The 26,037-nt window shown below is 40.2% G+C and overlaps 1 protein-coding gene across 2 annotated transcripts in view; it reads left to right on the top strand.

Annotated features, from left to right (window-relative positions):
- exoc2 (exocyst complex component 2) overlaps positions 1–26,037 on the top strand; it is a 50,970-nt gene that overhangs the window by 9,785 nt on the left and 15,148 nt on the right. For both annotated transcript variants that reach the window (XM_040128538.1, XM_040128537.1), the window contains exons 2-11: positions 2,393–2,550; positions 4,675–4,851; positions 6,330–6,456; positions 9,128–9,241; positions 10,721–10,845; positions 16,502–16,582; positions 18,121–18,266; positions 19,528–19,609; positions 19,741–19,843; positions 22,489–22,607. In XM_040128538.1, coding sequence (XP_039984472.1) covers positions 2,433–2,550; positions 4,675–4,851; positions 6,330–6,456; positions 9,128–9,241; positions 10,721–10,845; positions 16,502–16,582; positions 18,121–18,266; positions 19,528–19,609; positions 19,741–19,843; positions 22,489–22,607 — 1,192 coding nt within the window. In that variant the 5' untranslated portion in view covers positions 2,393–2,432. The remainder of the gene's footprint in view (positions 1–2,392; positions 2,551–4,674; positions 4,852–6,329; positions 6,457–9,127; positions 9,242–10,720; positions 10,846–16,501; positions 16,583–18,120; positions 18,267–19,527; positions 19,610–19,740; positions 19,844–22,488; positions 22,608–26,037) is intronic.

Genomic DNA, 26,037 nt, shown 5'->3' with positions numbered 1-26,037 from the left:
GAACACTGTGCAACTCCAGAGTCCGGAATCACAATATGTTGACACTAATGTTTATTTGAACTCACCATGTGTAACCATGTTTAATGAGACTGACACAGGGCTTCACGATGTATACAACCGTGCTGAATGCCATGTTGCACCAATGTCTTGTGAACATCAAGCAAACTTTCATGATTGATTAATCTGATGATTGTTTTCTTGATTAATTGGTTAAATTTAATTGTTTAGTCTATAAAATGTCAGAAAATAGTGAAAGATGTCCATCTTGTTTTTTTGTGACCAACAGTTCAAAACTCAAAAATACTCTATCAAGACAAAGAAATGAATAAAATTATCACAGTTAAGAAGCTGAAACTAGGTAATGATTGTGACGTTCAAGGGTCATGCAACATACGTAGTTTAATCTATTTTTCTTAACATGTTTTCTAATTTAAATGTAACTGTAAAAACGGGCTAAATATAAATGAACTTAATACTTCCTTATCAGATATCTATTTCTAGTTTTAGTAATTGTATTGTGACGTATTGTCAGGCAACCACATGGGGTCCTGACTCCATGATTGGAAAAGGATGGAGTAATTATTGAAGTGATTTGAGATAAAAAAAAAAAAAAAAAACGTCTGCTTCTCAAATTTGAGTATTTTTATGTTTTATATGAGAGTAAATTGAATATCTTTTAATTTTGGACTGTTGACTGAACTGAACTAGCAATCTGATTACATACCCTTGGTCTCTGGGAAATTGTTATTGGCATTTTTCAGTATTTTCAGATATTTTATCAGCAGAACAATTTATTGATTAATCAAAAAAAGTATTCTCAGATTAATCAATAATGAAAATAATCTAAAATTGCAACCCTAAACATGATTGTTCAGTTCTTGATGGATGCACTGGATGCTGAAGGGGTTGAATATCTGACTCTTTTGTTACAGGAAATTCTTTTAAACAACTACACTAATCAAAGCTTTGCTCTGTCAATTTAGATTTCCTTTGATATAAGAGCCCCAGCTGCCTCTTAGATGTCTTATTGCACCTCAGTTTTACATCTACAACTAATTATTGACCATATAACCGTGCAAAGGGTTAGCACCATGAATTTGTTTTAGGTCCAGTCCGTGTGAACTCCTGCATTGTTTGTGGATAACGTGTTTTGGCTGCAGAGCAAAAGGGCGGAAGCCTTGTTCAAGCTGCTTTAGAGAGTCTAGATTGGTCAGCCTTTTTGAGACCTGGCAGTAATTTATTAGCAAACATCTGTGCTGCTGAAATACATCCTTTCTTTTTTCTTCATTTGGAATCTTTCCCTCTCTTCCTATACACAGCCCTAACATGAACTGATTTTCATGGGTGCTCCTTCTTTGGTACCATAATCTGTACTGTATTGTGTGGGCTTATGTGGAATGATTGGGGAGGCCAGGTTTATTTATCCTTCGCTGTGAGGTTTACATTCTTCCTTCCCTCCCTGCTCTCTGTCTGCTCCTTCATTCTTGGCTCCCTTCTCTATTTTTCCTATTATCTGAGAGATAACTGCTGCAATGCATACATTGTTTGAGGACCTACAGGGTGGGAAAATTAACACTAGCTGCCATCTAAATTCTGTTCGTATTTTGCTGTCCCCAGTCAGTTCTGAAAACCTTAGTCTCTAGCTGCCTGATAATTCGATGAAAGTGGCTGCTGAATTTAAAAAAAAATAAAAAAAACCCCAATGCCTGTACTTATTATTGTTTCCTAGTAGAGGGCTGTGGGCTCACAAGCTACGGTTCCTTGTTGTAACGTAAAGATGATTTTTATTATTCCAAACACCTGGAGGATACTGTTAACTGCCTACACTTCTGTTACAGCTGGGTGTAAGCGTTTTGTGTAACCGTATGAAAATGTTTTGTCCATTTATACTGCACTAAGCATAAATTATATCTTTGAGAGTTATGTCAGCTTCTACAGCTGTAATAAATAATTATTTTTACTATTACTTAAATTTTTTTTATAATTAAACAGTTAGTAAATGTTTTTCTGTAGTTGTCAACATTATGACAGTTGCACATTATTATGTTATCAGAGCTCAAACTGATGTCTTTAAATTGCTTTTCTTGTGGACTAAAAGTCCATAAATTAAAAAAAAAGACAAGCAAACAAATATTCAGATTTGACAATCTGTAACCAAAATATGTTTTTACTTTATAAATTGTTTACACAATTATTATCAAAACTGTTGATTTTCCCTCAGTAGACAAATTTATTGATACTCTGATCATTTTAGCACCGATTGCTCAATTTCTAGAGGTCCTATATTTGTGCTAATTGAACTTTGAGTGCGTGGAGTTTGTTGAGTTTTGTGTTACTCACCATGTCCTCATATATATATGTCCTCCCTCTGCCTGTTATTTTCCATGTCCAGGTGCTGATTGATCCAGTGTCCCTGCCTGCCTCAGGCCGCCATGTCTCGTGCCCGTCAGCCCCCGCTCGTCACGGGCATTTCGCCCAAAGAGGGCGCGGCCTGGACCAAGGTCACCATCCGTGGAGAAAACCTGGGCACAGGCCCACCTGACCTCATTGGTAATATATTTATAACCACAGAACTAACAACACACACGGCTCTGTCTTGGTCAAATATTGTAGTTTCTATGTTTGTTTAATTATTTAATTTTAGTTTCTGTTCAGAAATATAGATTTTCATGGGGAATAAAGTTATCCATATTCTTCCTGGTAGTGTTTTACATACCTCTCCTCAACATTTTTCTTTATTATTAAAATATTTATATAGGTACAGAAATGAATATGTGAAAATAAATGTACAGTATAAAGATATTTTGTTGACATTATCACACAGTTGTGTTGAAGATGTCAGCACATTATGTAATAAACATTTATTTGTTTTGCTGTAAATAGTAATTGTTAGGTCATTTTTATTGTTTATATTTATTTGAGGGAGTTGCTTTTGTTGAAGAAGGGGGACACTGATGTTGAGTAAAGGTAGCTGATTTATTTTTGGTCATTTAGTTTCTGCTCCGGTATGTAGATTATTTTGTAACTTCAGCAGTATTGACTGAGTTTGTTAACTTATCCATCAACAGACCACAGCGGCCACCTTTTTTAAACAGGCTGGTGCAAAGTTTGGTTTTTGTTTATATGATACATAAGTGCACAGGGCACCTTATTCTTTTTTCCCCCATGTGAATAAGAATTTCATCAGTTTTTCACAATTTAGGTTTTACTTTCAGGACAATTTAATAAGGCGGTAAGTCTTAATAACCTGAGTGAAAAACTGAGGGAAAAGCAAGTTAAGTTGTAATTACTATACAGACATTTCTATGTAGGAAATTTGTTTTTAATTGTTTTATTTTACACACATATAAGCAATTATTAAACTGGTTGTATACATGAATATGAGTTGCATGACAAGTATTTTATAAATAAAGACTCTTTGTTTTTTCTCTGAAGTTACTAAAGATTGTGTTGACAGAGCAATAGAAAATACATTATCGATTTACCATTTCATTTTGCTTGTATAAATTGAGATAAATCCTTTGTGAAATTCTTGTATGTATAAAATATTTCATGTTGGAAGTGGTCTTTAAAGTTCACACACCAGCTTTGTGGTATAAGCATTACAGCAACTTTAGTAAGAAAATTATTACACATTAACAACAACAAAAAAAAGCTTGGCCCAGACTTACCAAATAAAATATTGAGATATATTGCATTTCTGTAATTCAGTTTAGCTTCGTCTGGGGCATAGTGTGCCAGCTTTCACTGCAACACACTAAAAACACAAATCGTTGTTTCTGTAAATATTTAGATTACTGTACGCCTAGTTTGAGAAAATCAAGAGCTTATCAAGATGCATTAATGTGAAAATATTTTTTTTTTCATGACTTTCAAGAGCCACACAGATGGTCAACCTCCATCTTGTTCTCATTATGTGTTTGAACGTCACACTTTTTCTATGCCGATATTTTCCCTCATGTTTGCCAACTCCTCCTGTACCCTTCCTCGTAGGTTTTAGTCAAGGTGGGAAAGAGGACTCACACAAGCTGTGCTTTGGCCAGTGATACAGATCTGTTTCTGACCATGAATGTCCCTGGGGCCTGGAATTAGATAATTAGATATGCACAAATGTGTGTGAGTGCTTATGTATTCAAACAAAGTGGCCAGTAGAGAACAGAGGCAGGAAATTGGGCTCTAATGGGCATATTATTCATGGTTTTATGGGCTATTTGTTGATCAGCTCTCGCAAGCTTTTATAATGTTTGATAATACACACGTGAAGCTTTCTGAATCCCCTCAGCGGGGAATTTCAAAGTAATCCCCGTGTCTGTCTTGTAGTGTCCAAATACTTTTCAAGAGGGTTTAAAGAGAGGACGACAGATGTAGGGGCCAAGTGCACATTGTGCCAGTAATGAGCCACTTAGCACTGAAGTGACACACGTTAGTTTAAAGGAGCTGAGTGAGAGGAAGGAAGGTCACGGCCACCCACGCCCATCGTGACCCCAACATCAACTCTGACCCCTGTTGACAGTTTGACTAAACTTGCTGATGGACGTCAATTCTGTCTGAGTGCGCACCCCTTGTTGTAGGTTGTCTGTGTGTGTGTCAGTGCTAGAGTTTGTTTATTTGTGCTGTCACAGTGTGTCTCTCTCTCTCACCCTTTTCACCTTTTCCCTCTCTCATCTGAATCAGGTCTGTCGATCTGCGGCCATAACTGCCTGCTGACAGCCGAGTGGATGTCAGCCAGCAAGATAGTGTGCCGCGTGGGTCCTGCCAAAGACGACAAGGGAGAGATCATCGTCACCACCAAGTCCGGAGGTCTCGGCACCTCCACAGTCTCATTCAAACTGCTCAGACCAGAGAGGATTGGTAAGACTCAGAAGATAAAAAATAGGAATAAGAGAACTCGTAAGAGAATAAGAGACAAAAGTAATTGCAACTGCAGATAATAATTATTCACATTAGCAGCTAATCTCTTGGTTAGTTTTTTTGAATAATGAATTTATTATTGAGTCTATAAAATGTCAGAAAAGAGTGAAATGTGCCTGTCACAATTTCCCAGAGCCCACAGTGACATCTTAACATGGTTTGTTGTATTCCACCAACAGCTGAAAACCCAAAGATACCGAAATTACAATGGTATAAAACCAAGAAGAGTAGAAAATCCTCAAATTTAAGTGGCACTGGAGTTTTTGCTAAATAAAAAATTACTGAAAAAAATGAATTGGTTTTCAAAATTTGTTAATGATTAGTTTTCTGTGAAATAACCGACAAATCATTGTAGAGCTACTCTCAGCCAATTAGTATGGTATAATTTATAATTCTCAGAACCAGAAGTTTGTCCCAAAAGGCTTTACAAACTGTATAACACTCTCTGCTCAGACATTCATTTCAGACAAGGAACATTTTTTCACAAAAGCAATTTAAAAAAAAAAAAAAAAATGGGAGGACCTTCAAAGGGCACAAAAGAGTAGAGATCTCTACAGTGGGTGAGGGGGCTCCACGTTCTGCAACTTTCAAATAAACAAAAAAAAAACATGTTCATCAGTTTGACAAACTGTAAACTGCAAATAAATGAAAAAGAAGAAGAACTTGAGAAACATGTGTTTTGCTGGAGTCGAACACACAGATGTGATGTTGGAAAATTAGCCAACAATGTTTCTTTCAGTTGTAACAATCTATTGTATGATTCTAATATCACTAGAGATATTGATATACATGGATATACACTTATTGTTAGTCTTTTACTCATTACTTCAGCATGTATATCAGTTTTTGTGTCCCCTGGATATTTGCCATGTTTCTTTATGCCGCATATGCATCATGTAGTCAAATTGGTGATTGTGTTTCTCTAAGTTGCTTGTGTAGTATTTATTTTCAGCATTTTTACTACATGTAACATCAAAATAATGAGGACGTTTTCTTTGCATTCCCGTTCCATTTGCACGTGTTAAGCTGAGCTCTCTCAGCCACTGCAGATCCCTCTTTCAGGCACTTACAGACATGCGATACTTATAGTGCCGCATGTTAAGAGTAGACAGAAGTGGTGATAGTAAAAATTACAAGAGGAAGAAACATAATTACTATATCAAGTAATTAAAAACTGAAAGATTGCATAAGGTGTAAGTATTATAATATTAAGTTAAAATTAAGTTGAACAAGTTAAGAGTGTTTAGCCACAAGTGTTTCCCTACGTGATATTGGGTATATTGAATGTGCATGTTTGCATGGTCGCAGTTTGAGAAACACTGTGTGTGTGTGTGTGTGTGTGTGTGTGTGAGCGCACATCTGGAATGTGTTGTAGAGCTCAGTGACGTGTGTCCCGCCTGCCCTGCCCTGTCCTGCAGGTATCCTGGACCAGTCTGCTGTGTGGGTGGATGAGATGAACTACTACGACATGAGGACCAACCGCAACAAAGGCATCTCCCCCCTCTCCCTGCGTCCCAGCAATCCTTTGGGCATCGACATAGACAAGTACAGACTGAGAACATACGAATACACACACAAAAATCGCTCAGCACAATCACACCACCATAAACACGCACACACTCGTCACTGAGTCATGGTTTACATCCCTAAACAGAAACAAACTCTGCCCATATGCAGGCGTTTGAAATATTATGCCAACACAGCACTGGCTGAAGAGCCTCTAACCACTGCACACAGGGATTGGAAACAGAGTAATTGTGTATAAGGCAGAGAGGCTGACGATAGAAAGGGATTTGGAAAGAGCTAAGGCAGTGACCCACACACGTACGTGTACTGCCTCGGAACAGGCAGCGTGGTGCTGCCTGCCACGTGCCTGGCATGGATTGCAGAAGTTGTAACGTATAGTCTGTGTTGTCAGGGTCTGGCGTTTCTGGGTTAGTGCTTGTTTGGTTCAGAGGGGCCGTGGGCAAGTGACCACTCGGGACCAGAGACAAGACCCCCATAGCCAGGCTGTGCCGTTCACTCACCTCTCAGGGTTGCATTGAACATCCGGCATACATAGTCCGCACGATTCTCTTTGACAGTAAAATATGAACACACTATCTGTGCACCAGAAGTTGCAGTTGATCTGTTACATGAAGGTATTCAAAATTGTTAGTTAAAAAGAATCACTCTTTCGTCCGTCCAGTCTCTGTGGCTGTGTACATCTTTGTGTAGTGAGGTCACCGGATTGTAATTCAGCTGTAGCTGTTCACGCCGGCTGTTCGTAACATCGTACTTGGCCAAGTTATAAAGTGAGTGTCTAACAAGTTAAAACGGGGTGAAGCGCACAAAGTAGTAGTAGTACACAGAGTTTAGCTGAACCAGCTGACAAGACTTGTTTGCAACAAAAAAAACAATATTCTGTATATAAGGAGTAGGGGTGATATGGACAACATATCTGACCTGACGCTCAGATAAAATACTGTCTGATAACGGGGTAAACTGGAGATATGGTTTGCAAGCTCCACTCATCAAACTATGTCAGTGAGAGATAATAATTGCAGTAATATCCATGCCTACTTATTATGAAATACATTCTGTATATTTCCCCATGTATTCATACATGGAGAGTAAAACAAAAACAAACTATATAAACAGGTAATACTAACCTTTGCATGTATGTAATATATTGCTTTTTATAGACCAAGCCGCAGTATCTTCAGAGTTTATAATATTGATTGCTGCACTAAAGATGTTTCCTATCAGCCAATTTACACTCGACTAAGGGCTTTTCTAGCGAAGACATTCCCTAAACTTTAACGGTGCAACCCACTTTAGTGAATCTGAAGCTAGCTAGAAAAACTTAATTGAAGACTTCACACATAAACTGAGTGATGGCTGTAAATGAATAGCTGGTGCAGCCTGACTCAGGACTCTAGAGGAAGCTTTCTAGTCAAAGAATGAATTCCGTCAGCAACTGGTCGTCAGGCATTATTAATTATAATATACAATAGTACGACATCTAACACCTACTCAATACGGAGAGCTTGAATGGTATCAAACTACTTCTACATGCACCGTGCATCCTCTGCGAGTGGAGTTTGTAAGAGCCTTGATAATGTGTCAGTTATTGAGGTTAGTGAATAATATTAGGAAGCCGGAGAGCGTTCTCACGTCTTCTTATTTACTTTTATTGTAACACAATAGTTGAACATGCTGATTAGGACTCCAGTGATTATTAAATGGAAGGTTACGGGTTATTGAGTAGTGCTTGTAAAACACTCTGTCGTATTGTTTGGTATCTTCTGGGTTAGACTGAAAACAACAAGCACCACATAGGGAATGAGATCAGCAGGATTTCCCTCAAATAGACTCCCTTCTTGTACATTTAAAATTTTTCTTGAGCGTGAATGCAGTTTCACCACACTGAAAAAACTAGAAAGATTTAAAAATTAAGTTAATGTCAGCGTTATTCATACAACCCAAAATATAGTATGTAGTCGTATATTATATTTTGGGTTTTGCACTTGCACTTTCACTTAGTTTCACATTTTTACCATTACAATTTTTCTACCTGTAGAAATCATATGTTATGTCCCTAAATATTCGTAGAAATAATATTATTATTTTTTTGTCTATATGTATGAATCAGTGTGTGTTTGTGTTTGTACTCACATCTTAAATATGCGCCCTCTATGCATGTGTTTGTGTCTGCATGCATCACGAAGTGTATTCTTGTATATGGATTTTCTGTTTTACTGACTTAAGTACTGTACTGTCCGTGTGTAGGTTTTTCTACATATGTGTGTGTAACTGCAGAGTGGGTGGTGGTGGTGGTGGGGGTTTGGTTTGTGTAGACCACGGGTCATTAGTAGAGATCAAGACTCCCTAATGAGTACTGGGTCCTCCAGGGGCACCCAGGCGTCACACACTGCACTTCCCACGCCAAGCTCTCCCAGCCTGCCTACTTCTTGGCTGCACACTGCCCCCTGCTGGAAATGCCGTTTCCACCATCAAATTAAAAATTTATCTCACAATTTACCCAATTTTTTTTGCGAGGCCCTACACAGTTTGTTGTTAATATATTCATTATATTTACTACATTAATTCGTTGTTTTAGTGACACCACTGTATGTACTGCACAGTTTGATTCACAGTTTTCTGCTGTTTATATACTGTATATCTCCATATATGCTGTACATCTTTTCATCTTTGTTTATTTGTCCTCTCCCAGAGGCAAAATCCCACAGAGTGACATGGAGCTGACATTTCCAGGAATGAGTGGAGACTTCACCAGTGAGAACTTCTCTGCCACCTGGTACCTCATAGAAAACCATGCAGGATCCAGGTGGGTCCTTTTGTCACCACTTGTCCTGAGTTACCATCCCTCATAACTAGTAATAAGGAGGGGTGAAAAAAATAAAGTAAAAACAATAGTTAAACTTGTGTCCTTTTCACCTAAGCTGCCCAGAAAGCAACGCGGGTCTTACTTTACTGGAGAGCCACCAGAAGTTAGCTTACATCACATTTTTATCCTCAACTGAAGTAACTACACAAGAGACACAAGAGAAAGGAGGCTGCGGGGTGATGCAAAGGCAAAACTGATGAGATTTAATTGCCTTTGCTTTGCTGGGCATTCCAACAAAAATGAGTTGGGGGTCTGGCATGTCCTGGTCAGTGTGCTACCAACTGATGCTGGTTCCCTGGGGTGTCTTTTCAGCAGGGCTTCCAGTAACACTCCTTGCTGGGAGGTGAAACCACTGTCAGGTATATCCATGTGTTGCAAAAAAACATTACCTTCTACACCCTTGCCAAGCCAGAAGATGGTTATGGTCCACTAGAACTGCAATTCATTGATTAATTGATCAGTCAATCATTGAAAATCAGTCATTTAAGATTAGATTTAGATTTTTATTTTTTTTAATTATTATTTTCTTCTGTGATAGTAAACTGAAAATATTTGGGATTTGTGCTGTTGGTCAGGCGGAACAAGACAGTTGAAGACATCTCAACAATTTGCGGATGTTTTACAGACCAAGCGATTCATCGATCAAATGAATCTCTTGCAGCCCTGTGTTAAGACTGAGAATCTCTAAATTGAAAAGAAAATGAAAGTACGCATGGAGAAAAAAAAGCGACAGAGAACATGCTTTGTTTTCTGACTTTTATTTTGAGGTTATATTTTCTTGTTTAAATCTCCACATGGTCAGTCGGTCAGAACAGTGAAGTATGACAAGCCAGCCCGCTGACCCAAAAGCCCTGAGCCCAGTTGACTGTCATGTCAGGACGGACGAGAGTTATTTTGGATTCTCCTGGCTTCCTCTCCCCCTGCTTAGCCTTCCAGTAACCCAGACCCCAGGATCCAGCATGACCAGGGGCCTCTGTTTGGACCTCGCTGGGTGACTGTTTCTTCCTGCGGAGGAAATCTCACTCAAGACTCACAGACACACACAATCACACTGGGATACAGATGTGTGTGTTCCAAAATCATGTTTCTCTGCACAGACATACATGCTTATGTGTCCCGCATATGAGTTGGGTCGTTAACGTACTTGGACAAAAAAATCGCACAATAATATGAATGTGTTATAGTGCTGAAATTTGCAGTACTCTGTTTTTTAGTAATTTTAAATTCAATATTTTGGGGTTTTGGAAGCTCATAATAAGCTATCTGAAGATCTCACCTTGACCTGGAGTGTGCATTTTTCTCACATATTATAGACTAAAGGATATCTCAATTTACTGAAAAAATAAAATAAAATAAAAGAAACTACTCATTAGTTGGAGCCTTAATGTCTTGGAAATGTTGTTTTTGTTGTTTCTTCAGTTTTGAACAGTTGAAGGTTGCAGCCAGTAACCTGAAGAAGCAGGCTACGAAGAAGAATGAGGGTAGTCTGGCCTATGTGAAAGGAGGCCTCAGTACGTTCTTTGAGGCCCAGGACGCTCTGGCAGGTGAGAGGGAATAACACATTTTTATCTGCGGTGAATTCGCACCAAAAGGTCTACAATTAATACACAAACTTCCAAATCATCGCTCTTCATTTCTTCTCAGAAAAGAGCTCTTGATTTTTGGAAAGTGTGCAAGTGTGTGTCTCCGGGTTTTTTTTCTCCCCACATGCGGTTTAGCAGTGGTTGATTAAAGAGGCTCATTTGGACGCTGTGTGAAAAACCTCCACTTTGTACTACTGTTACACCAGCCAACCACAACACAGCTAATTCACCATCATCAAAATGAGATCAGCTCTCACCTGTCACACACAGTTTTCCTTGAGTCTCCCTAGAGCCTGGAAGTGGACACACACAGACAAAGACAGACACAGACACACTCATTGACCTTCTGATGCCAGAAAGATTTCAAGGTAGCAGAGACTGACTGCTGTCGCTCTGCCAGGTACCTCAAATCAATTGTTCGCTTCATCATTCATACTTTTGTCTGTTTACTCTCTGCTCCCGCCATAGCCGCTCAGTTACTTCCGCTTACTATTTATATGTACACTTTTCTGCCTCCATCATTATTATTATTGCTTTCCGTATGTTTGTGCCCCGATTGGGACAGAGGCAATGTTTTCATTGTTAGTGGCTGAATCTAAATAAACGGAGCAGCCCAACACAATGCAGGCCAGAGTATTAGGACTGATAGAGCCGATAACAGACCCAATATGACCAATGGGAACAATGCACAGTCATTCTCACGTTCAGACTGAGCGTGCCTACTGTGTGCCCACTGCCCCAATGGGAAATGTACAGTCTCCACAGATGGAGGAAGCAGTACACCATGGATGGACTCAAGTGACCTGTGAACCGAGAGGTTATAGTGACGCTTTATGACCTGTGTGACAGGATGGGATTAACTGTAATGGCCTCTATAAGAGAACCCTGATTATAAGACAACAAATTTGCTTTACAACACCTGTTTCATGGATAAAGACTTTTTGAAGGGCAGATATAGCAGTAAATCATATTAAATAAAATAACCAGGAAAACATGACAAATTATTTCAAGTGGTCCTTTCTACTCTGTTGTATAATTTCAAGGAGAATCAACATTAACCAATGGAAGCAAGTTTGTATTGATTTCAAAGGTTGTATCTTAATAATAGCTCTGCTAATTAGATTTGGCAGGGTGGCCAGAAAGAATACTCCAAATTAAAGCTAACGTTGCTCTGTGTCTGCTTGGTGTGTTAACAGGCAAATGTTTGCTAGCACATTTGCTGTAACAACTTTTATAACATGTTGATGTTTATATCTTCTGTGGCCACGTCCAAGGGACCAAAAAAATCAATGAATGTCCCTTTTAAGCCTAATTTTCACATCTTTGTGTCTAAGTGTGTTTTTAAGTGTGGCTAGCAGACATTTCCTCACAGTCAAGCTTTTTGGTAGAGGTCGTAATGATTGTTTTTAGCAGTTAATATTTTCCACACTGCGCTGTCGGGGCTTGACATTTTCTACACTTTCCACTCGTTTTGACTTGTCATGAGTTTATTTCCTTCATGGCAATAAGACATGATATATAGGAGCGAGTAGAAAGCTCTGTAGATTAAACTGGGCTCACTAAACACTTTTGACTAATTCTACCTATAAGCGAACATTGACAAACTTGCTAGCTTATCAAAAATAAAGCTACAAACGGCCCAAAATGCAACACTATTGTATGTTAAAGGAACAGGCTCACTATAACAATAACTATAACATTAGAGCAGGTACTCACTTTATCCAGAGTTTTAAAAAAGCATTGTTTCATAATTGGACCAGCAACTTCACTTAAAAGCTCATTTAAAGTTTCCGTGTCCTGTCTTCTCACCAGGACTCATTACAGCACTACAACATCCTTTCTTGGCCAAGTTCTGGCTCTCAGTCATGAAAAATGAAGTAGTGGCCCAGAATGGATAGCTCAAGTGGAGATATTCCGTATACTAGCTATGGTCAGCAAAACCGACATACCCACCGGCACGCTGCTAGCTGCCAGCCAGCTCGAGACAGCTCTGCAACAGCTCACTGCCAGGCCTAGTTAGCACAGCTGTTTGAGCAACTGTGAATCCTTTCTTTGTCTCTCAGCAGCAGTTGGCAAGTCTCTGTTGTTCTGAGTCAGTCCAAATGAACCTCACCTGAGATGGAGCTGTGAAAATTTGAAAGAAATTAACAGTGTGCTTGTGTGTTTTCCTTTTTCACAATGTGCCGTGGTAGAGGTTGCTGTAGTGATTACAGCCCTATTAGTCACCATCAAGACATTTTTGTCTCCGCTCCTGTTTATTTTCAGTTCTGCTCGAATGTGAGATTTTTATTGATGACTTTAATAGAAGTCTGGAGTTATTTTTTTAAAGCAAGTGTACTGCTGCTGGCAAGGTTGAAACAAGGGAGACAAGCCAAATCTGGAAAGAGAAATGAGGCAGATAAAAAATATATAGAGCAAACTGCAGGACTCTGACTTTCATATCTGTGGGTTTTTTCTCCCCTCTTCTCTTTCTCTTGTCCCAACTAATTGCCTCTTAATTGCTCTCCAGTATAGCTAACCATCCCCAACAGATGTAACAAAACAAAATCCCATGTCTCTCTCTAAAGACCTATGTACCATATGCTTAATACACAGTTTTGACTTTTGCATCTGCAAATCACAAATCTCATTAATTACAGCGCTGTTTGGGTTAGTATTTTGGCTTTTGACAAATGGAGAAACGAGACTGGGAGCTCTAGCCAGCTTTTTAGTAGGGTTGTATTCTTAGAGCCTCCAGCAGATCAGGAGTGCATGATCAAGTTGCGTGGGCTCAAAAGATTTGCGTGGTATATGGCATGAACTGGACCTAGATCAGCATCCGTTCTATTACGTTTGTAATTTCAATATGGCTGAAGCATTGATCCAAATGGCACTGTTAGTGCTTGTGTTTTTTAAATCGGGACACTGGATCAGTATGGGGGCTTATGCTGACCTTATTAAGCAGATCTGATATTGACCTGTTTGACCAAGCCACATGAAATACAATTCCTTTGTCAATGCCATAATAAAATTCAGTGTTTTTGATACATTTACATTCACATTAGTGACAGTGAGCTGCTGACTACGTTTTAGCATCACAGTAATTCCTTGTCTCATGTTACTTTACATAAAAATGATATACAGACTTTAAATTTGGGGAAAAGAGAGCTAGTATGGGATCAAGAAACTGAATTGGCAGACAACTTGAGCTGAGGTATTGGAATTGCTACGAGGAGGAAAAAGTATTGTGTGCAAAAAAGAGAGAGTTCAAAATGTCAAGAACACATCTCATTTTATAATAGTTTTTAAAACAAGTTTTAACACAAATTTAAGAGGAAACGGATTAATAAGATGCCATTAAATGTAGTACAAATGGTGGATGGACAATCTGAGACATAAATAACGACATTGACCCAGAGAAGTGATGCAGCATCACTCACACAGGGTCTCATGGTGAGAACAGGTCCCGGGGTAGATCCTCGAGATGTAAACTATTTATTTCAGGTGGCCTAGTTACTGGGGTAGAAAATTGGAGGTATGTTGTGGGGCTAAATGGTTATTTAATCAAATAATTTAGTTTCAGGCACCTACAAGTTGAATTTCTGAAGCTTTGTGGCTTTTATCGTGTCTTTTCATTAGTTTTTATTTTTATGCTATCTTAAAGAAATGTCTACATCATTTTTGTTTGATTTTTTTGTTTGATACAATCTTTTACTTCTTTAGAGGGGGGATTTTTTTTTTTTTTTTACATTAAGGAAACAAGTGGTTCTGTAAACACTCCATGTGAACCACCACAGACTCGTGAACGAAATGGAAGGTTTCGGCCGTGGCGACTGTTTGGTTGCAGAGCCTCAGTGACAAATTTAGCCGTGCTTCTGAGACAGAAACACTCCGGCTGATTGACTGACTGACAGTCTGTCAGGGACTCCAGGGTTGTTGCTGCTAAAATGTGGAAATTTGAGGTTTTTCATTGTTGTGTGAAAAGGAAGTCTCCCAGTGATGCAGGAAACGGAACGGCTACCGTGTTCCAAAAATGCCAGATTCCCAGGGCCCATTCCCTGAGCCCCCAGCCCCAGCAGGAGTCAAAACATCTCCAGCTTTAGAATCCAGGGACACTGTATTTTTATTCTTATTCATTTTTTTTTTTCCTCAATGGTTCCAGGAAGTGAAGCAGGAGCTGCAGCTCTTCCTTAGGTCCTGGCTGCATGTGTTATCCGGACCCTGACCTGATGTTTAGGTTAGCTGTGACGTCATCAGCCCTTCAGTGTGTGACAGACGCAGAAGACACACAGCTGGCAACAGGGCGAGGGGGAGTGTGGAGATGTGAAGCAGATCTGCTGTGTGTGTGTGTGTGTGTGTGTGTGTGTGTGTGTGTGTGTGTGTGTGTGTGTGTGTGTGTGTGTGTGTGTGTGTGTGTGTGTGTGTGTACACCCCCACATCTACATGCTTTTGTCCTAACCTGCATCTGGCCACATTTTCTGCTGGTCTAGAGGTCCACGAAAGGGCCAGCACCGTCTGTACTGATTAGGCAATGGCATGTTTGAACAGTGTGTTTTAGGAATACCTCGGTCTCTGCCTTGAGGCTTCTGTCTGTCAGAATGGACCCACATATTTATTTACAGAACTCTCCCCCTTCACTTTGCCTCCCGCTCCCTCTGCTGTCTCCAAGCTCTGCTAACAGCCAGTATTTGTAGTGGAACAACTGTGAGAGAAGTAGGAAGGCAGGGAAGTGGAGAGAAGAGACATGAGAGGATCGTTATCCTTTTTCTTTTTTTCCACAATTCTGTCTCTTAACTTCATTCTTGAGATGTCTGCTTGTTGCATATTTGAATCGCTCCACAAGTATGTATGAGAAGGCCTCCTAAACCTTCTCCACCTCTCTTCCACTTTGTCAATAAACCCGCCCTGCAGCTCTCAGCACCCAGCTGCCCACTGCTGCACACCATTTATTTATTCACTAGGGTAGCCACACCACTCGCTCTCCGTCTTTTTCTCTCTCTGTTTTCTCCCCTCGTTCCCTCTTCAAATTCCCTCTCCCGCGTAAAGCTCTTAATGCTAAGTGATGGATACAAGCCATCAGAGACTTCCTCCCTCCTCCCCCCTCTGCAGCAGTCATTTTTGGCATCCAGACCTCCTGCTCTGCTCTCCCAAATGTTATTTTTCAGACGGTTGAAACATTTTAGATTCGCATTACCTCCCGGTCAAAGGGTTCCAAATGTCCCAAGACCACAAAACTGTGCTATTAATTGCTTTGGTTAGGTGAATTGATCCGGTACAGTCAGCACTGGGACAAGGACAGGTCCTCTGTTGCGTGGGAACAGGCGCAAAGGGGGTTGGGTTCAATAGCAGCATCTGTGGGCGGAGAACCGGAGAGGTTATCTCCCATCAGCTACTGGGTTAGGGCCTGTTTATTGTTTTACCTTGGGTTCCTGAAATTGAAAATGTTCCTGTCTCCGGGAATGCATGTTGGTTACTCTACAGTGCAGAGAACCTAAAATAATTTCCAGATTTTTTTTTCTCCACATTTCTTATCAGATCCACATTCATGCTAACATTTATTTTTTCTCTTATTTTATTTCAGTTTACTTTGTCCATTACAAGCCTTCGCAATATGAATTAATACTGACTTGTTTTGCAGCGATCCACCAGAGACTGGAGTCAGATGGCACAGAGAGAGTTGAGGGATCAATGACCCAGCGACTAGAAAATATCCTCAACAGTAAGCATCCTTTCATTTAGAGTCCAACCTCGAGAGAAATCACAAAAATGTTGTTTGTTTATTTACTGCACTCCCCATGGTTGTGTACAGATTCAGTTTATGGGACACTTTCCCCAAAATATATCCTCTTAGCACATAAAGGCCCCGCTTCATCTGTCATTTCACAAATTGATAGCCAACGACAGTGATGTGTGTATTATCCCAAGCTGGTTTGAGAAAGCAGATTTGAATTTGGACACAATGCTAAATACAGCAATCTCAGGTGCATTTGGCTTTGAAGTTATTTGATAGCGTTCCAGTCAGTTTAAAATTCATGAACAAGCAGTCATTCAGTACAGGAAGTAATTACATCTTTCTGGTTTAATTAGCAAAGTAAGTTATTTTGTTGACAGTGACTTTCTGTACACCCTTTATCATTCATTCTGATGTATCTTTACTTTTCACACTCCAGGAATCCCTCAGAAAATGCTTATCGTCTGTATGTTAAAAATCCAAACCCCGTCAAATCCTTGAACCGCTTTGACTCCTTTATTTCAGAAAATTCATCATTCCCTTTTTGACATTGTGGATATTGTTTTGTATTATTTAGGTGTGTAATGAATCAGCCCTTTTTGGGCTTTTTCACTCCCCGTACATTACTGTACATCATTATTTCTCTAACCTTAGTTCGATTTCAACCAGGTTTAGATAAAAGTCAGACTGAAAGAGCAAAGGGAGTCATAGCAACGATGAGAGTGGACGGTCTGATGTTCTGTGCAGCCCGACTTCAGTATCCAGTACTTATCACACACTGATACACTGTCCACACAGACCAAACACATGTACACTGTGTATGTTCAGTCACCATTGTAGGTCTTCCTTTCTTTAGTGAGCAGATCCCTCAGCAGATCCTACATTCCCACCCTCTCTCTTCGTACTTGATAATGTGACTGCTCTAATGGAGGGTCAATAAGCAGGTCCTTTTCCCGTAGTCTAGAGTAAATAAGCCTCCCAGCCAGACGTAGCTTTCATCCTCACAACCTCAGACTTGATGTACGAAAGCCCAAAGGGCCCAGGCCACTGTTCACCCCCCCGAAATCCAGTGCGTCAAACACACAGCGGCAATCACCAAATCACAAAATAGGAATGTTAACTTCATGGAAGCTCAGAAGGGTGAGTGAAAAATGTTAAATATTCCTCAGTTGGGTCCTATGGTGTTTCTCCTTCAGGATTTTGTTATGGGGGTGGGGTTTCTTTTTGCTTAGAAGAACTTGGGTTTTTTCTGTGCGACGGCACATCCAAGCCCACCCACGAAGCCAGTTAGTTGTGCAAAGGTTCCAGCAAGCTGTCTGATTAAGAGATAGCTGTCACTTTCTCCTTAGCTGTTCAGTTTCTAATCTTACTCCTCTCTCTGTCAGATGACATGCAGAGCAGGGAGAAAACCAGAGATCGACAATGAGAGGGAAATGTGTTATCAGCATTTATTTTTATAGTATCCCAGTTTCTCATTTTGTCCTCGCTCTTTCACTCTCACTCTTCCTCACTCTCTCTCCTCGTAGGAGCGAGTGATACCGCAGATACTCTTTTCCAGGAGGTCTTGGGGAGGAAAGACAAAGCTGACTCCACACGCAATGCACTCAACGTGCTGCAGCGTTTCAAGTTTCTCTTCAACCTGCCACTCAACATTGAACGCAATATCCAAAAGGTAGAATTCACACACAAGTCTATACATGCGGTGCACAAAATAACAACAGAAACACCAGTTCATATTATATGTAAATGTCGTCTACCTGCGTAATATATAATGAACTTTACTGCACTTTTCATTCAGAGTAGCTTCACTCCTACTTGTATTGCTGTAATATGAGTCCTGAGCTGTGTGTAATGAGATATTAGATCATTCATTAAAAGAGGAAAGCTTTCATTGCTCTGAGTGATGGAGGCTGTAAAAATCTATTCCACAGTCTGCACTCAAGGGACTTCCCTGCTCATGCAGTGTTTAGATCTGGTTATTTGTGACGCCAATGTTTTCATTCTGGTGTTAATGAAACTAATCTTGAGTTCGTTTAGCTTTCGTAACGGGACATTGTTGTCTAAAAATAAGGCAACAGAGAAGAATGCTTTCACTATACGGTGCCCCAAGTCCTGTGGCTTAATATTCCTCGGTTATTATAAAAACAAGCAATCGTGAAACCTAATGGCTCCCATGAGAACATTCCCATCAAAGTCCACCACCATGTGTAAACTCACCTCACTTCACATAACTTAATTTTATTGTCATTTTGCAGTAAAGTGGCTTTATAGCAACCATTAAAAAATAAGAAGTATAAAATATATTACACACATAAGAATGTAAACATAACTGAAAACTAGAACAACCATCGAAAACAAATAAACCAAAGACGTGGCTACGACTGCTTAACAAATATAAAAACATAATAACATGAGTTAAGGAATCTTTACATCAGATCCTAGATACACGTGATGAACATTTTTTTTTGTTGAAAAACAGAGGTGTTGATTAAAGCCATGGCAACAGTTGAGGGTGTAGACTTTGCATAATGTTCATATCTGTCCCTGTAAGTAAACTTCAACTTATAAATATTCTCCTAATCAGTTTTTGTGCAGTTATTGTCATGAAAATCATGACAGTGCTTAAAACATTTTATAAATGTGCAATGAGTATTTCACTTTTTCGAACATTTAGTCATCTTAAGCTGCTTTTAGAACAGGCCTTACAAGATAAAGGGTGTTGAGCACAATACTTTGTAATGATTGATTACTTACTTAAAAGTTGAAGTGCGTTTTCATTCTTATATCTTTGTATTTTCCAGTATGTACAATATATTTGTTTTAAGGATGGCTGTGATCCAGAGGGTGGAGCTAGAGCTTAAATACACAGAGTGTGCCATGATGGCTACGTTAAAAAAAAGCCAACTGCCAACTGAACTGACTTGTCTTTCCAGGGAGATTATGATGTGGTGATCAATGACTATGAGAAAGCTAAATCTCTTTTTGGCAATACTGAGGTCCCTGTTTTCAAAAAAGGTAAAGATGTTTTTTTGTTCTTTTTGAGTTTTTCACTTCAACAAATGAATGAAATGAGCTCCCAAGCTTTGTAAAAACTGATGACTGTCTTCGTGAAAACCATTATTTTTATGTTACTCTACTCTGTGTAGTATACGCTGAGGTTGAGACGAGGATTGGAGCTTTGAGGAGTCTCTTATTGGAGAAATTGCTGCAGACGCCGTCTACACTGCACGACCAGAAGCGATACATCAGGTCTCTTTATATTTTTAAAATCCTGCGACAGCTATTTCAAACCATCTGTCTTTACTCCACCCAGTTGTCATGTTGTGGTCTTTCTACATCTCATACACTTTGATTTGTTTTTACATGCAGTAACGAGTTAATTATCTACACATTTTGCTTTTTTATTTTTTTTGATCATTTTACACGCTACACAGTGTACATGTTGTGTACAATCTGTAAACACCAATATAAAGTCATGACATATCTCTTATACTCCATCATTACACTTCCTTGGTTTCTTTGATGTGTGTCTGTGTCATCGTTTACCAGAACTTCATCCTCCATCTACTTTCTTCTGTCTCCCTCACGCTTTTCTCCGAATGCACACCAACCCTCTCAGCTTTCCGTTGTCCAACTCTCATTTCTGTTTCTATTTTTCTCTCTCCTTTGCCTTTCTTTCCCTCTTTTTTCCCTTCATCCATCTGTCCATTCATACTTGTGGTCTCTCCCGATTTATTATTGTTAAGACCGACCTGTCAGGATCACAGAGGCCAGTTCTCAACCACACGGCAACATCTTTCATCCTGCTGCATTAGGCACGGCTCTGAACACCCACTCAGCTCCTGTTTACTCTTGCCATGGATGGTGGGAGCCGTGTGTGTGTGTGCGTGCGTGTGTGAGCGTGCGTGCGTGTGTGTGCGTGCGTGCGTGTGTGTGTGCGTGCGTGTGTGTGTGTGTGCGCGTGTGTGCGAGATGCCACCTAATGAGAAACAAACGAGTGGCTGGTTTATAGGATGACAGTGGAGGGAGGGAGCCAGGCCACAGCCCACAATGATTCATCTGAGATCCCACAGGTCACTGAGGGATGTCCAGGACATAAACTCCTGGGAGAAGGATCTTGATGGGTGGGGGTGGATAAGAGGGAGAAGTGTTAACGGGGTTCATGGGCATCAAAACTTTCTTTCTTCCTTTTATTTCTTCTATTTCGTATTTCTGATTGTGAATGTATGCATGTCCTCTGCTTCTATCTTTACCCGTCGGAGAACAATAACAATCACTTTTATGTTTTCGCTACTTTGCCTAAAAATTTCACATGTTGAATTTATGTTATTTTCACGGTGATGAATTCATTATCTTTTGTGTTTATTTTTTGACCTAGGCTTTTCTTTTCCTTAGTGTTTGTCTATGTTGAACTTTTATATTTACACTTTTACTTAAAGCCACTATGTGCAGGCTTTGTATGTGATTACACCATCTTTCCAATTATTCTGAATAAAACCCCAGTCTATACTGTATTTTTGAAGCCAGTACCAATATGTTAGAGTTAAAAACATCAGAAAAAGATATGTTGACCAATATTTGTTTTTAAACCTAAACCATAATTGAACATGTTTGACAAGGATTTCTTAAATGCAGTTATTGAAGAGGTAGCAACATACTGTACATTGCCCTCTGCCATAGTTATTCTGTATTTTATGCTGCTTCCACTGGAGGGTGCCAAATTTGGACATTTTCAAATTCTACACAGTTGTTTTAAAGGATATTTATGAGTAATCTATGCTCAATAAGATGTAAGTTGAAATACTGTATAATAATATCATTTTGTAGATTTCTTGGTTAATTTGATACTAAGCATCTTCCTGTTTTTAAACTGTACTTTTCTATTTGGACTTTTATGGTACCTAAAATGTGGCTGTGGCCTAACTCTCTACGGACTTTATTTCTGAGCACACTGATTTGAAAATACAGTAAAATCTTGAATAACAAATACAAAAACCATAATAAAGACAAGTGTTTTCATATAGGCAATGAGGACTCGCTGATGAGACTTTTTTTTTTTTTTTTTTTTTTTACCGAAGTAGCTCTTGCTCTTGAACCGGGTTGGTTAAGGATTCTTGGGGCCTTGGTGCTGTCCAGCGAACCTGCCCGTGTTTCCGCCAGTTTTGAATGGAAGCATTGTAATCAAGGATGTGTCATCAACAGAGGGCATTGCACAATGCACAACAGAAGTAAATAGTAATAGCAAGATGGCAGATCGCATTGATTACCTGCAAGCTTTTGTTCTGTCATTATAGATATTTGTTTTTATCCAAAAAAAATAGCATATACCAGCTATTAATGATGAGAGGACATAGAAATCTATTACGTGCAAGACGAATCCTCTCTTTCCAACCTGTAGAATATGACACGCCCACTGATGTTGTCACAGTTCTCACTTCAGGTCAAGGAAAACCAGCTTTTTATTGTTCCCAACTGGGACTAATTAATTTTGATCGAAATGCTCCGAACAGTTCAAAATTAGGTACGTGAACCGGAACAGAACCGGCTCCGTGTTGGTGGAAAAGGGCTATGAATGTTGTGACGAGCATAAACATTATGGGAATTATATGCTATAGCCTTGACAGTCACCAGATCCTAACCCAATTGAACACCTATGGGAGAGTCTGCTCTCTCTTTTCAAGATGCTTTATGATGCCGTTTCCTTTAATATACGTATTTTATCTGTATGCCAACCAGATTAGTTGTTTTTATCCTGATGGAAAGCTGGAGAAAGAGGAGTTAAGAGTGTTTACCTCTCCCCTCAATCCTGTAATCTATTCATGCAAGCCAGCTCTTCACAAGAATGGATGTTAAGTTAATACACTTTTCACACCTGTGTGTCTTTGCATGTGTAGGTACCTATCTGACCTGCACGCTCCAGGTGACCCAGCGTGGCTGTGCATCTACGCTCAGCACAAGTGGATCCTGCAGCTGATGCAAAACTGCAGAGATGAGTTCATCAGTGGCCAGAGAGGTGACTGACACACACAAGTACACACGTCTGAGCTGACTCGCTCTGCACACACAAAGCGAAAAGCCCCCTATTTAGTATTTCCAATCAGGGGGGGGCTGGTGGATGTCATGTGAGTCTGAAGGTAGATGAGGAAAGAGGGCGCCAGCTGCCTCTCTGTCGAACCAGCTCTCTGCCTGCATTCACCTCTCCGTCACCGCCCTCCCCTGCCTGTTCTGCTCGAGGCCCGCATGTTTATTTTTTCATGAATATATGAATAAGATGAAAGTGAGGGAGCCCTGGCTTTGGATTTGGGTTTCAGGGCTTGACATGTTACTGCACACACAAACTCACACACTGCTTCACAGATGGATTGGAACAATTAACCTCAATTAAGCTGTTCCTCTGTTAAATCAGCCAGCAGAAAAATGTGGATGTGAAACCGTCCGCTCAGGAAGAACAGCGATTCGCCAACCATGCTTAGACACACACATACACACATGCACACATGTACACATGCACACACACATACACACTCCTACAGCCATACTTACACAAAAGCACCCACACAAATACATTGCGAGTGGGTGGCTGCTTCACATAGGCCAGCTGGAACATAAACATGTCTAATGCTAAGGGTAACAGTGGTTTCCGGGGCTCAGGCTTGATGGATCTGGGGGTTGGTTTGCTCCCTGCCCCTCCACAGTTAAATATCAACTTGATTATCATGTCAGGGATGGCCCCTTTTCAGTCCACACATGCATTCCTCAGCAGAGCAACATGTGGCAGGGAGTGAATCTGAAATCGCATGCAAATCACATGAAGCCCAGCTATTCTGAAAACCGCTGGTTTGAAAAAATGCACCTTTATTGAGCACAACAGGCCTTCAGATCTAAAAAAAAAGCAAAAAACAAAAAAGGCAATTTGTCAGTGTATTTCAAAATTACCCATATGACTGTTCCAATTAAGACTAGTGAGAGTTTACTGATCTACAGCCATTATAGTTGGTGATCTGGTTAAGCTTAGGCAACTAAAACAACTTGTTTAAAGATCACAGGCTTGACTGTTTCCAGCAGGCGGGACATGACTTGCAGTCTCCACTCCATTTGTAAATGAACCCCAGCCGACTTGCTAAAACTATTCTGTGGTAGTATGAATAATGTCTCACTACCTCCACCTCTGCCATTGAGAGAGGATAGTCATTCTTCGCACGACCACATGAGATCACTTGTAAGGAAATATAAATGAAGGTCGTTTTAAAGGTACCCTGTGGAGTTTTCTCATAAATAAACACAACTCTGTTTACATTGTGTGTTTCTCATCAAATTTCGTGTGGCATAACCAGCCAGTTTAATGCAGTTCCTTCTTCAGAAAACATTTGCAATGCTGAATTTTTAAATACTTTCAAACCTTAATTGTAGACATTCAAGTCAGCAGTCCTCTTCTCCCTTGCCTGTCGCTGGCACATTGCTAGTTTCATGTTTCATTTCTGCCAACAGATGTCCATCAGTGGAATATGTGTATTCTGTTAACTCCGTGCTCGTGTGCGTTCACATGCGCATTCGTTTGGGTCATGCATTTATTAAGAACTGGACACCATGTTCCAAGGTTGAACCCGCCCCATTCATTCCAATGAAAGTTGCTCTTCTGGACGTATGCGCCAAAAGATTTGTCGTGTTTCCTCAGGCTTCCATATATTTGGGCCTTGCAGAACACATACAGAAAGGTTCACACAATCCCTCTGTTTTTAGGTCATTTATACTCTTTATGTTTGCTGCAGACAGCTGTCTCCTGTCCCCTCCGCTGTCACACTCTCCACCTCTTCCCCTCGCACACACCTGGTAGCTATTTACCATCCCCAGTCTTTGCCGTTCGTCTTTCGCCCAAGTACGAAACCCGTGCCTCCTGAAACATCCCTCCACCCAGCCAGCCCTTTAACAGCCACGATCATAAAACCACATCCACTACATTCCCCCCGACCCCACTCTTCCTTCCCCTCCCTCCCCACCCTCACCCCCTCCTCTCGTATAGCCAGGATCCCCCTTTCTGGTACCTCACAGCTAACACGTCTTCTGGCGGCCTCCTCTTCCTCCTCATATCACATGTACCAGCTCGGTGTATTCATACGCCACCTTTTATGCTATTGTCAGCATCACACATGGCAGGGATTATTCCTCTGTGATGGATCAGCCCTGTCTGCAGTAACTGATGTCATTTTCTCTGCCTCTTGTGTTTTCCAGTCAGGAATATGAGGCCAGAGGCCGTTCTGGTGTCGTTATGATTCCATTAATTACCCTATAAATTGCCTTAAACGTGAAGTAGACCCATCCATCTTTGTTGGAACAAGAGCCTGAAAGCAGGGTTTTCTTGTGAGGAAGCATAGCAGTGCAAAGTTGCTTCCGTATGTCTAAACATACTCATCGGGCCCCGGTGCTGCAATATGACTCTGCCCGATTCAATTATAAACTGCAGTACTTTTATTTCCTGAACAGTGCTTCTTCTGCCAACGTCAATACAATTAGCAGGAAATTTTGTTCGTAGGAAAATAGGTTTGTCAGTGAACAATTAGAGGGATTCTAGTGTTCATGCGTTTGACTGGCAAACATACGGTTGCGATTTTAGGCCAGTTACTACCACTCTAGGAGAAACGTGTTAATTATTACACTTCGGTTAGCATGTTAATCAGATAGCTGTTTGCATGTTTATCAGTGCTGGGTGGAATATTCTTAAGAGTCATTATTTCAAGTTATTTTTTCCTTCTCTATGAAATCCAGGAACTTATTATTTTATTTCTATTGTTTATTTTCTCTTTATTCTGGAAAAATTGGTCAAAATTGGATTTTAAAAATAAGGGCAAAATGAAAATTTTAAGATACAAAAACAAAATCAAATTTTAAAAATAAAGTTTGCAGGGCAAACAATGGTACTCTGTTGATTTTACTTTCTTGGAGGGAATCTAGTGCTCATTTTTTTTGCTTCATCCCCATTTTTGTCTTTACTGCTATTACCAGACGCATCATCTGATCAGTCAGAGCCTCTAAAGAACTTTGTTTACTGTAAAATAGGGCGGTCTAGCAGTGTTTAGCAGCAAAAGAGCTTTTGGCTGTTTGAGGACATAAAATACAGGTGAAAATCTAAAAAATTATACTACATTTAAACAGGAATCTGTAGGCCTTGTGTAAGGGTGTGTGTGTGTGCGCACCCACACACACATTATTAGCATAATGAATAGTTTGAACATACAGAACAGTCCTGCATACATGCACGCTCAAACCGAAACTGTTAGGCACACATAGACTTGTGCATTCTGAGGACTCCAGGGGTTCAGCCGACACCTGGATCAACAGCAGCTCTCATCCCTGTAAAAAGAGAGGAAAACATCACAGGGGAAGACCGCACAGCTCCATATGGACTGTTTGTGTGTGTGCGTACATGTGTGTATCTGTGATGTGAA

This window comes from Xiphias gladius, chromosome 6 (assembly GCF_016859285.1).
Source record: "Xiphias gladius isolate SHS-SW01 ecotype Sanya breed wild chromosome 6, ASM1685928v1, whole genome shotgun sequence".
Taxonomy (NCBI): domain Eukaryota; kingdom Metazoa; phylum Chordata; class Actinopteri; order Istiophoriformes; family Xiphiidae; genus Xiphias; species Xiphias gladius.
This window is presented reverse-complemented; position numbering and strand designations above follow the sequence as displayed.